Consider the following 12958-nt stretch of genomic DNA (forward strand, 5'->3'; position numbering starts at 1 on the left):
CCAACCCAATAGCATTGAATAATACTTTTAGACATTGATATTTTTCAAATATCTACTTCCAATAATGTCTTCTATTTATACAGATGGGTGAAGTACAAGATAATTTTGTACATATGATGGAATAGGATAATGGAGTGGATTAAACGATCAGGTAATCAGGTAAATAAGACTTAAAAGCTAGCAAGAGACTACACCATTTTCCGAACCTGTAATTACTAGTTACCGTACTAGAACTCTAAACATGCGAACCTGCAACGAAAACACTGTATAGCTCTTTCATTGGAGCTATTATCCATTTGATAGTTGACACTTCAACTCTTTAAAGGTAGCGCTTTCCCGATGAATTTCAAAGGTTGGAAGCTCCTTACTGGGACCGCTTTTCCTGTACATTTCAAAGGTTGGTAGCTCTTTACAGGGAACTCTTTTCCAATGAATTTCAAATGTTGGTAGATCTTTACTGGGAACTCGTTTCCAATGGATTTCAAATGTTGGTAGATCTTCACTGGGTACGTATTATTCTCGGATTAATTTCAAATGTTGGTAGATCTTCACTAGGTACGTACTATTCTCGGATTAATTTCAAAGGTTGGTAGCTCTTCACAGGGAACACTTTTCCAATGTTTCTCAAAGGTTGATATATTTTACTGGAAGTTCTTTGATCATTCATAACAAAGGTTGATAGCTTTTACTGAAGTCTCAGCTTTTTGGTAGCTCTTTACACGGATCACTTTTCAAATGACTTTCAAAAGTTGATAGCTTTTACTGAAAGTTCTCTCATTCATAACAAAGGTTGGTAGCTTTTAATAAGGTCTCTGTTTTTATTGAGTTCTTAGTCGATGTGCTTCATCAAACTTTTGAATCTTTGATTTTTCGAAAATCTTCAACATTTTTGAAAATTCTTCAACATTTTTGAAAATTTTCAACTTTTCATTACGAAAATTGACAATTTTTGAAAATCTTCAACATTTTTGAAAATGTTCAACTTTTCATCACAAAAATTGACAATTTTTGAAAATTTCAATTTTTTTTTAATTTTCAAAATCTTTAAATTTTTGAAAACATTTTCAACTTTTCATTACGAATTAATCTCAAAGATTGGTAGCCTTCTTCTTGCGGAATAGACTTGTTAACACATTGGACCGTTTGTCCTTACGCGCGGAGTTGTTGGAGGGTTGCTCGCTCTCACTGGAGCTCTCACTGGGCCGCCTCTGTTCGTTGGCAATAAATGCACTGTTGGCATTTCCGCCTCCGGCCGGTGGGGGCGCTACGTACGGCGGAAGAGTGGCCGATCGAGAGTTGTTGTTGTTGTTGCTGTTGTTGTTTGAGCTACCGTAGAGGGAGTTGCTGTTTGACTGTAAAATAAAAAAACAGATTTTTATTTGTATTGTATAGTTTGTATTCTCCTCCCTTTCAAGATTTCAATAAAATGTACACGATTCATGTAACATGAATAGTTTCATATTATAAAATAATAGACTATTCAAGAGTTTTTCAACTACAGTAATTACTAATTTATAGATTCTTCGTGCTCTTCCAATGTAGGTATTATAGAATTATCAAAATTTCTGAGATCTGCTCTAGAAAATCAATTTGAATGTGCTAGATTTTAATCTGTGATTCATTTGCTCAATTCAAATAGAAGCATATACTTTCATATACATTGATTTTATATGTCAAAATAATGAATGATTTGTATATTCTTTATGTTGCTCTCCCAAAGTAGGTATTATAGAATTATCAAAATTTCTGAGATCTGCTCTAGAAAATCAATTTGAATGTGCTAGATTTTAATCTGTGATTCATTTGTTCAATTAAAATAGAATTATATATAATTTCATATACAATGATTGTATATGTCAAAATAAAGAATGATTTGTATATTCTTTATGGTGCTCTCCCAAAGTAGGTATTATAGAATTATCAAAGTTTCTGAAATCTGCTCAAGAAAATCAAATAGAATGTGCTAGATTTTAGTCTGTGATTCATTTATTCAATTTAAATAGGAGCATATACTTTCAATACAATGATTAGAGGACAACATGCTAAGCCCAAAACTGTCCCAATCCCGAATTTCGGTGCTAAAAATTTTCATTCATGAGGAATTTATTAATTTGTTTGAATCTGGGATTAAATCCTGTAAGACTTGACTTGTATTGAATAAGTTAGTCTTGTTATGACAGAGTAAAACAATCACCCAAGGAAAACATTTTGAATAAGATTTAAATTCCTAAAAACAGGATATTGACATTGTTTGGTAGGGAGCTGCCAAATTTGCAATGTTTGTTTTGGGTAGATTTTTAGATCGTGTGGTAAATGAATCACTGCTAGTTCGCTTTTGATAATAGATTGAGAAATTACTCTCCTTGAACATTTTTTCTCTATACTTAATGTGAATAAAGTTATAATCAGAACATTCAGAAGCCTATTCATTAACTGCAATATAGAAGGAAGTAGATAAATTTCTAATATAAGTTAATGGAAATATTTTCTAACTTACCGGTTGTCGCTGAAGTGGATTGATGTTTCCATAAACTGAAACAAGAAAATGAACATATCTCGTTAAATACATTCATTGGAAGATGAAAAACATAATTGATATTACCATGAAATTAAATTGCAAAATACGGTACCATATTCCGTTGGAATAATTTTAGTGTTCATTCATAATTAGTGTCAATAATGTAGTGAGTCCTATCAGTAGAAGAAGTAAATTTTTTACTTCATTCAATGATATTGATTTAGATTTCATCCAAAGCAATGCAATCGCATACAAGCAATTTTCATACGAGATTATAATTCGATCCAATAAGTTGGGGAGAGTTTTGAATAAAACAAAGCATGCTTAATCTTCATTACTTTCACAATAATTAATGTGTTAATAAATGGGAAGGCTTTGAAAAATCTTGATCATCAATTATTGATTAATAAAAAATCTTGAAAAAATTATAATGTCAAATAATATAATTGAATATATATCTTGATAAATAACTACCCATCTTGATATCTTAACCCGCACATGGAGATTCATGAATAGGCAATAATATCTTGTGAATGTATTCTTTGCTTGGTAGGTAGGGGATTATTTTTAGTAATAATTGAATGAGTTGAAGGTTCAGTTACCTGTTCCATGTCGGTAAGACAATGCATCAGTAGGCCAGGGATCCCTCTGAGGTGTGTTATTATTATTTACAATAGGTCGGTTAGGTGGAGCAGTCGCTGGTAAAGGTGGAGGCATTTCTGCGAAAAAAATCACAACATTTTTACATCCTCTGTAATTTACTTAGACCAGTTATAGAATAGACACGGCCCATTGTATATTCATACTGAAAGTCGATGAAGCCAACATCTACTGCCAAATCCACCCATCTTGACGTCACAACAGTGATGTCACGCATCGTATATAAATTATAGAAAACTTTTTTGAGTTTGTAGTGTGTTTAATTTACATTTTTGTTAAACATAGCTTGTTTTCCATAGCAGATTGTTATTTATTTATGTAATTATTATTTATGAAAATGATAATCTCCTGCGCAGCATATAATTGCACTGAATTTTTTAGGAAAAAATTGGAATATCTTTTCATGTGTGAGTTGAAATTTATACACATAAATATTGTAAGTTGTAACTGTAATATTATCCTTGGTTATGCAGCATGACAATAAATTAGTTTTGTAGGCTACCGTACCTTATTATTTTCAAAACACATTATAACTTTGAAGCCGATATCACATAACACATTATAACTTAACCGATATCGTTTTTGCCCGTAGCTAGAAATAACCTAAAAACACCATGAATCTGAAATAGACACAATCTGAAAGTTTTCCATACTGTTGTGACGTCAAGATGGGTGGATTTGGCAGTAGATGTTGGCTTCAGAGGCTAGACTTCCCAGCGTGTCTATTCTATAACTGGTCTAAGGTAATTTACAACATTTTTCACTGTTAAAAGCGATCAAAATATACTTATAAAATAAAATATATTATAGTCCGTTCAAAATTACTTCTAACTTGGAGGAATATGCGACGCAAAGAAATGGAGGGAGATCAGCCAATTACAGTTTTTAATAGTCATAGGTAGAAGCGCAGTTGCCAATTTGCCAGTCGTCTGACTGCTTTCAGACAGGAAACTTTGCATGTGTAGCATGAACAGTCACTAGAAGTTGGAGAACACTGGCCGCTTCAAAACGGCAACATGGCTGCTCTGCTGCGCATGCCCATCCCAAGCAAGAAGTAATTCTGTACAAAGTAATAGCTCCCATACTAGAAAGCAATAGACAGAAATTTCTAGAATGTATTGCTTAATATTTCAAGTTGATCGGTTGAAACGTTAATATAATGATAAATTTTCTTGATAGCTAAGGAATTTGAGTCAACCCAAGCTTTGAACTAATCATTGTTGTTCCTAATGATATTATCGGCATATATATAATGATATATCGTTTTTGCCCGTAGCTAGAAATAACCTAAAAACGGGCAATAACGATATGATCAATTTCATTCACAGTAAACACATGTAATCTCTAATAGTTTGATTTTCTGTTATGTTTAGTGTGATTAGAAAGGTATGGCAGGATATGAATTATATCAAATGGGATGAAATTTATTGTACATCACGGTCTATATCAACATTCTATCTTACCATTTGAAACAAAACACGTAGGAAATATATACTGGCACAGAAGGTAGGTATCATCGGTCTAACAGAAGGTGAAATCTTGTTCTCTGGTGTGAGCATAGGCATAGAGAAACAATAGCGTAAGTAGATATCCCATGATATAGGGCGTTTATGTCGCAACTTTTACTGTTTAGTTAGGGTGAGAGTGTATGAACGGCACAATATGAGAGACTACCAGTGTCACACAGCTTCACGGGAAGGAATTACATGAGCTATAGGCTTGAGATAAAAGTAAAAGTTGCGACATAAACGCCCTATACCATGAGATATCTACTTATGCTATTGTTTCTCTATGGCATAGGCTTAAGTTCATTGAAACATTGGAATTTTAAATCTTACACAAACCCACATAAAATCGACATTTTCCGCTCAATATATCTATTAGACATCTACTATTTCATCTCTCATTTGATTTTAAAATTGATATGGATGCAACATGGCAACAATGCATAATTTTTGAGAAAATTGGAAAAGATAATATAGATTTGATTGAGATTATAGAATAATCTGAATCTGAACGATGATAACTTTATTTTATATAATGGACCTTATCAGTTCACCACTTTCCATTACCCACGCACAAGCAAAAATATAATGTTGGCATCATCAGCAATGAAAAAATGCAAAATTATATTCATAAAATGAATGCTGACCATGATGAGAAGCCAAATCCATAGCAGACTGACTCTGAGGCGGATGCCTCCATTCACTGTCTCCATTCTGATGCAGGGAGTTGGGCCGAGCGCCAGGTTGGTAGGACTGAGGCCTCATCATCTCTTCACCTGCATCATAAATTGAAACAAATTACTAAATAACAAATTACAAAAATAACTGGAAACTGGAGTAGCTCTTTTACAACCTACAAAGTATTGTTCATAGTGAGATGATAGCAACTATAGTGAGGTCCAAGTTATAACAGCAGTGGAGAAAGATAGAAGAAAAACGTTGCAGATCCTCACTGTCTTGTCAATGCCTTCTTGACGGTAGCTGATACAGGTTTATTAATGTAATATCAATTGTTCATTCTCGTTTAAAATAATCAATTATATTTTATTAAGCAAGGAATCATATTTTTCAATAATTTCATAATGAAGATGGAATATTTTGTTAATTAATTATCAATTCTACATTGTTAAAAGCCGATCTGGCAACAGAGCAAAGCGAGAAAGAGATAGCGCTATCCGCTTTGTTGAATGACAGAGATAAACACTGCCATTATAACGTGGACCTCACTATAGCTGAATACTTTGAAACTATGGAGTTTCTCCATTTTTACTCACTTTGTTATCACCCGGTTGCTCTTTGTATAATATGTAAACGGTCTTATACTGGGACTCACGTTATTAAGCCAGCGGAAATGATAGGGCTACATGGTTGCCAATTTTGTCACCGTCTTCTTTAGTAGATATTTGTGATTCAAGTCATCCAGATATATCTGATATAATATTAATTGTTTATTCTTGTTAACATTATAACAATTCTATCTCAAATATATTTTATTCGACAAAAAATGTATATTTTCATGATTTGAGAATGGAATTTCATAATTAAAATAAACTATTCTGGCAGTTCATTACAATATTTCTTTATAGCTATAAACGATTTATCAACATTGCGGAGCTAGAAAAGGATACAGCCATCTGCTTTATCTAATGACTGATAAGGATAGCGAATCCATGTCAATCAAGAGCTGACTTTAGGACGTAAGTCTCACTAAAGGTATGTGAATCTAAGGACCGTTTGCACAGTGACAATTTAAACTAAATTTCATTTTAAACTGGATTAAATCCGTATCAAGTCTCGTTTGTTATAATTTGTTACATTTTGAGTTTAAGCCAACAGCTGATTAAATTCAGTTTAAGCTTTGACTGTGCAAACGGCCCTAAGTTTAACTTTAAGTTTAAGTTTAACGGCTCCAAGTTTAAGAGAATGAAAGGTACAAGCTATTAAAGCTAGCTACTGAAAAAGGTAGAGGCCATACAGCTATCTGCTTTGTCTAACGTCTGTCAAGGATAGCGAACCCATGTTAATCAGGTTCACTATCACTGTAGGTATGTGAATACTTACTCAGTTTGAGAATGCAAGTTACAAACTATTGAAGCTTACTAGAATAACCTCAGTCGAAAATAAAAGTTCATCTTGTCGACTACAAACCTTGACGCGCCCTCATCTGCACAGGAATGGTTTCGTTGGACGGCGTCCGGACAGGGACAGGGGGCGGCGCGCCCCTCGGGGGCACAGGGGGCTTGTCGGTAGGGGCATGCCGGTAGGCGGCACCCCCGCCACCCCCCGTGTTCAGGCTGCGTCGCCTCGACAGTTCGGGCGTCGAGCCGCGACTTGAACTCGAGCTGATGTCGCCGCCGCTCAAAGGCGGCAAACGATCGTTGCCTGGCGAGTTCTGCAAAAATAATCGGGAAAATTAGTCAGAAATCAATATAATCGAAATCAAATATAAATATATATGAATAAAATGATCAAACCTCATTCTTTTTTAAAACTTTTATTTGTAAAAATTTGGAGAAGACAGTTTTGGGCTATGCCTGTTGTCTTCTCCCAATCATATTATATATTATAATTGTCAATGAATGAGATAAATAAATAAATGAATAAATAAATAATGATACAGGCCCCTCCAGAACAGCTTGAAGCTTGAGCTCTGGATGGGAATATTGAAACACAATAGGACATAGAGATCAAAACTACTAAAAATAATGACTGATATGTCGTAACTAAAGTATTGAAAGTGATCATTGACAAGCAATTCGTAATGGGAAGTGACATTTAAGAGTATAAAAATCATGACCAGGAGACCTTGAAATGTATAGAAAACTTGGAATTGGTGTAACTTAATTTTTTTGGAAAGCGATACTTTCCTTACCTATAGTGTAGTAGGTTGGACAAGGAAAGTACATAATCAAAGTGACGTGTAGTCAAAGCCGCTTTTTTAATTTTAAAACAAAATCAGGGTAATTCTCACTTCAAGGTGGGTCAACAGGTCAACACTTGGCAAACCGATTGACAAACGTCTTGTTGTAGCCAGTTTGGTCGAATTTATTATGTTTGAACAAACAATGTTCGCTCTCTCACCGACAACTGGTAAATTGCTTGTCCAAAATTTAAATTAAAATTATCAAAACCTGAAGAATAAATGATACAGAGTACACAATAATGGATGAGCGATCTTTCCAATTTTCACATACCTTATGGTTGTCATCATAGCTGAGCAACTGTAAGCTGGGAGGAAGCTGGGCGTGGAACGATATCTTGTTGATCCAGTCCTCCATTTCAGATTCCTTGTTGGCGAGGAAAAGGAATTCCGAACCATCAGTGCAACATAACCTGAACAAGAATAGCCATTCATTAGTTTAGAGTACAGTAATTGATTCTGATCAGGCACTTGTTATGTAATAATATCATAGAGAAACAATAGCATAAGTAGATATCCCATGGCATAGGGCATTTATGTCGCAACTTTTACTGTTATCTCAAGCCGATAGCCCACGTAGTTCTTTCCCGTGAAGCTTTATGACGCTGGTAGTCTCTCATATTGTGCCGTTCATACACTCTTACCCGGTCGAAACAGTAAAAATCAACAATAATCGACAGTAATCGGCTTGGGATAACAGTACAAGTTGCGACATAAACGCCCTATACCATGGGATATCTACTTGCTATTATTTTGCTATGATAATATCTACTGGATTAGCCAAAAAGTACTGGAAGTAGGTATACGTAAGTAAAGTATACTCAAAATAAGAGCTTCCAAACTCATTGATAGCAGGAGCACCAGATTAACTAAAGAATCAACTAAAATAATTTTTCCTACAGTTACGTTGAAAAGTGGCCATTCCTGCACTGATTACAGAACGCAAAGAATCACTTTTCCGCTCTAGTGCGGGAAAATTTTTTTCTGCACTCCAGATTTGCAACATGGCAACGCAAAACAGTTGGTGGGTTATATGGAGGATTAGTGCACGAAAATAAAATTAAGTTGGTAACAATGACTGTGGTTAGATTTAGATAAGAATCATTTCAATGGCTACCCTACATTGGCTTCATCTAAATCATAATTAAATAATCATCATTTAATAATAAATAATAGTTATTTTCTATTGATAATTATTATTTCAACTGCAAGAAATGAGAAAAGTAGCAAATATACATTATAAAATTCGAATTTTGAGGTTAAATGATTACCGTTCGATATTCCTAATAAAAAATAACAATAGGCTACTACAATAATATTCTCTGTTGTCTATGTTATTCTTATAAATATTTTTCAGTTTACTTTGAGCATTTTTCTCGGTAATTTGAGCAAAAGTCTAAATTTCTGAATCCTTTTTCAGTTGCTTGTCGGTTCAGCCATCTTGTTGGTGTGTATTTTGAATGCGAATTTTTTGTTCTATCTGTATTTTTTCTGATTCTTGAATAGATAAAAATGAGAACTTTGGCTGAGAATTTTCAACTTTAATTGGATTATTAATTTTTAAATGAATTAAGGTTGTTATTAATAACATCATCACACACACAAACATTTGATGGATTTCAGCCATCATTTTACCCATAATCATTTAATCAACCACTTCTCATATTCAATGGTAACTGTAGGAAAAGTTTAATGTGAAATACGTGAGCAAAGTTCCTCTGCTGCACTCAAGAAGCCATACGGCCTACGGCTCGGGCGTAAACGTTTCTTTCGGTGCAGCAAACTGTCACTTTGCGCACTAGTTGCACAAATAACTATTCTGAATGCCGATGATATGCATCCAGGGAGATTTATTTACAAATAAAGATACTTATAATATAGATATCAAATTCAAGATATTGCTGTAAATAATTTTAATCCTAATTAGGAAACCCCACTATCAACAAGTAACTCTCTTGACTATTCAGATAAATTTGAGACTTGGGTAATGATGCCTGTTGTATCGTAACTGCCAAATAATAATTAAAGGTGGATGCTATTGATGACTTTCCGGTTGTATAAAAGTCAAGTTTTCTGGAACACTCATGTCTGCAACTTTTATTAATTATGAAAATAGTTATTTGTGCAACTAGTGCGCAAAGTGATAGTTTGCTGCACCGAAAGAAACGTTTACGCCCGAGCCGTAGGCGAGGGCGGAATGGCTTCTTGAGTACAGCAGAGGAACTTTGTGCACGTATTTCACATTAAGTTTTTCCTACAGTTACCATTGAATATGAAAAGTGAGTAATTATGGATGAAATGATGGCTGAAATCCATCAAATGTTTGTGCTGTAATTAATAACAATCATAATTCATTTAAAAATTAATAATCCAATTGAAGTTGAAAATTTTCAGCCAAAGTTCTCATTTTTATTCATTCAAGAATCAGAGAAAATACAGATAAAACAAAAAATTCGCATTCAAAATTCACGCTGGTTTCACACAAAAGCTGGTTTGAATGACTGCAAAATGGCTGAACCGACAAGCGCGCGACCTAGCGGGAAGAATCGTAACTAACTCCGTTCTTCCATCCAGCTAAAAACAGTATTCAGATATTCAGAATAATTATGACCAACTAGAATTACCGAAAAATACTATAAGTAAACTAAAAAATATTTATAAAATAACATAGACAACAGAAAATATTTTATTGTAGTATATTCTAATGTTATTTTATTGATTTTATCGACATGGATTTCGAACGGTAATTATTTAACCTGAAAAAACGAATTTCAAAATGTGTGTTTGCTACATTTCTCATTGCTTGGAGTTGAAATAATTATTACTGTCAATAGAAAATAAACATTATTTATTATTAAATGATGAGAAGTTATTATTTAATTATGATTTAGATAAACATTATTCTTGTTTTGGATTTCTAGATTGGGATTTTATCATAAATGTAGGGTAGCCATTGAAATGATTCTCATCTAAATCTAACCACAGTCATTGTTACCAGCTTAATTTTTGTTTTCATGCACTAATCCTCCATATAACCCACCAACTATTTTGTGTTGCCATGTTGCAAATCTGGAGTGCAGAAAAATTTTTTTCCTACAGATACCCTGAAAAGTGGCCATTTGTGCACTGATTGCAGGCTGCAAAGAATCACTTTTCCGCACTAGTGCGCAAAGTGAGTACTTTGCGTACTCCAGATTTGCAGCATGACAACGCAAAATAGTTAGTAGGTTATATGGAGCACCAGTGCAGCAAAATCGAAATTAAGTTGGTAACAGTGACTGCTGTGGCTGCTATAGTGAGCAGAGGTGCAACGAAGCACAACGCGCTAATTATTAAGTAGATATTATAACCAAGGACAACGACAGCACAGTGCCACCACAGCACACACCACACAGCTGCCCCCCGCCATTCAAACACTACTACATTATTCAGGCAATTTTACCCATAATTACCCACTTTTCATATTCAATGGTAACTGTAGGAAAAATTTAATGTGAAATACGTGCGCAAAGTTCGTTTGCTGCACTCAAGAAACCATTCCGCCCTCGCCTACGGCTCGGGCGTAAACGTTTCTTTCGATGCAGCAAACTGTCACTTTGCGCACTAGTTGCACAAATAACTATTCCCACACTAGAGCGGAAAAGTGATTCTTTGCGTTCTGTAATCAGTGCAGGAATGGCCACTTTTCAAGGTATCTGTAGGAAAAGATTATTAAACGGAGTTCCAAATCCAATTAATTAATTGTAAGTGATCTGGTATGAATGGAAATTTTACCTGAAAACGTATTTTCTCTTGGTGTAGTCAGCAGCTTTCTCGCACTTTGCTTTGAATATGATGATTGGTGAAGTGGCAGCTCGGCTGGCGGCAAAGTCATCCTGATCCTTGAAGAAGCACAGCAACTGTCCACAAAGTACTGCAAATGAAAAATATAATTGAGAATTAAGGTAAAAAATTAAATCCATAGACAATACTTCGTTTTAGAACAAAAATAATATCTTTGTAATTTCATTCGAATCTGTTCGGTAATTGGAGAATAGAATGAATACTTGTGCAATCGATAAATGTCATGCAGTTAAGATGTATTTACATAAAAGTGCCTATTCAAGGAAGATATATTCCTACTCCCGTTGGAGGGGTGACCACTTTGAGCCAACTTCTCTGAATATGATTCATGAGTTGAAAAATCGTTCCCCGGTGGTTCAGAACCCACCTAAAAACTGTAGGTCCACTCATCTCTCATTATCTTCTGCCTCTTCACCCACGCACAAGCCAAGAGCTCATGTGGGCATCACCCTCAGCAGAAAAAAATATCAAATTAATTTATAACAATCAATGTATCCACTAAGATTTGACTATAATACAACATCAATTAAGGCGCACACGTTTAGTCACAATACTTCACATAGCTGCTTGTGACACAACTCACACTGATAAGTCATTGCAATTAGACATGTCTTCATAAGCAACTATGTGAAGTATTGTGACTAACCGTGACTAGTCTTGACTTGACTAACCGGTGTAAGCCCAACCTAAGACATCATAGTAGCGGGAATGAATATTAGAAAAAGTCAATTTAAAAAAACATGAAAGATAAATAATTGTTGGATTCAAGATAATTTACGAATCAAACTTTGAGCATAATTGCATACATGAATGCAATATGAGCATAATTGAACATATAAAATGAATGTTTCAACACAAAGTGGTGATGATTGAAAAATATAGAAAGTTTTTCTAAGCATGCAATATTAAGAGATTAATTGAAAAAGTAAATGTCAATAAAATTGGCGCATGCTTATTTATCAATGAATGATCATCACCTTCCCATTTCCTCTGGAGATAGAATAGCACAAACAATGAATTCAGATAAATATTATCAGCAATCACAGAGAATGTGAGCACAAAATAAGTTATTTAGTAATTAAATGGTTGAGGAATGAATTATGTCATTAATACTATCATTTTAAAACATTAATAATTTTCCTTCCAAACGCACTACAAGTAGATTAATTTCAATTCGCAATATATCTACATTCATTTACAAGCTCAGTATATTATCTACATTCATTTCGAATTGAATTTTCGTCCATCCCAAAAGAGTTAGAGAATATTGAAACACCTCTAGGATGGAGAATCGTGTACCGGCAATTAAAATACTTTTTATCTGATGGAGAAATAAATTCAAATCAATTATTTCTTCACAAATTCATGATTTATCTTTCACAAATTTATCCTCTTCAAGCTGCTAGGAACTATAATAAGCAAGTTCCGTTAATTCAAGTACAAGACTATTGCCATAGCCACCTCTAATACAAGGCCGCGGCCTACGATATTGCAACGTCGCAGTGTAGGCCT

At 34.3% G+C, this 12958-nt stretch overlaps 1 protein-coding gene across 1 annotated transcript in view; it reads right to left on the reverse strand.

Moving 5' to 3' along the window:
* Nucleotides 1–1038: 1038 nt before the first annotated feature.
* Nucleotides 1039–12958, reverse strand: part of LOC111057644 (spectrin alpha chain, non-erythrocytic 1-like) — a 404931-nt gene continuing 393011 nt past the window's right edge. The window contains 7 exon segments of the mRNA XM_039433618.1: nucleotides 1039–1352; nucleotides 2498–2532; nucleotides 3121–3237; nucleotides 5331–5459; nucleotides 6832–7075; nucleotides 7878–8016; nucleotides 11378–11516. Of these exon segments, the coding sequence (XP_039289552.1) occupies nucleotides 1089–1352; nucleotides 2498–2532; nucleotides 3121–3237; nucleotides 5331–5459; nucleotides 6832–7075; nucleotides 7878–8016; nucleotides 11378–11516 (1067 nt within the window). The 3' untranslated portion in view covers nucleotides 1039–1088.

This window comes from Nilaparvata lugens, chromosome 7 (assembly GCF_014356525.2).
Source record: "Nilaparvata lugens isolate BPH chromosome 7, ASM1435652v1, whole genome shotgun sequence".
Taxonomy (NCBI): Eukaryota; Metazoa; Arthropoda; class Insecta; order Hemiptera; family Delphacidae; genus Nilaparvata; species Nilaparvata lugens.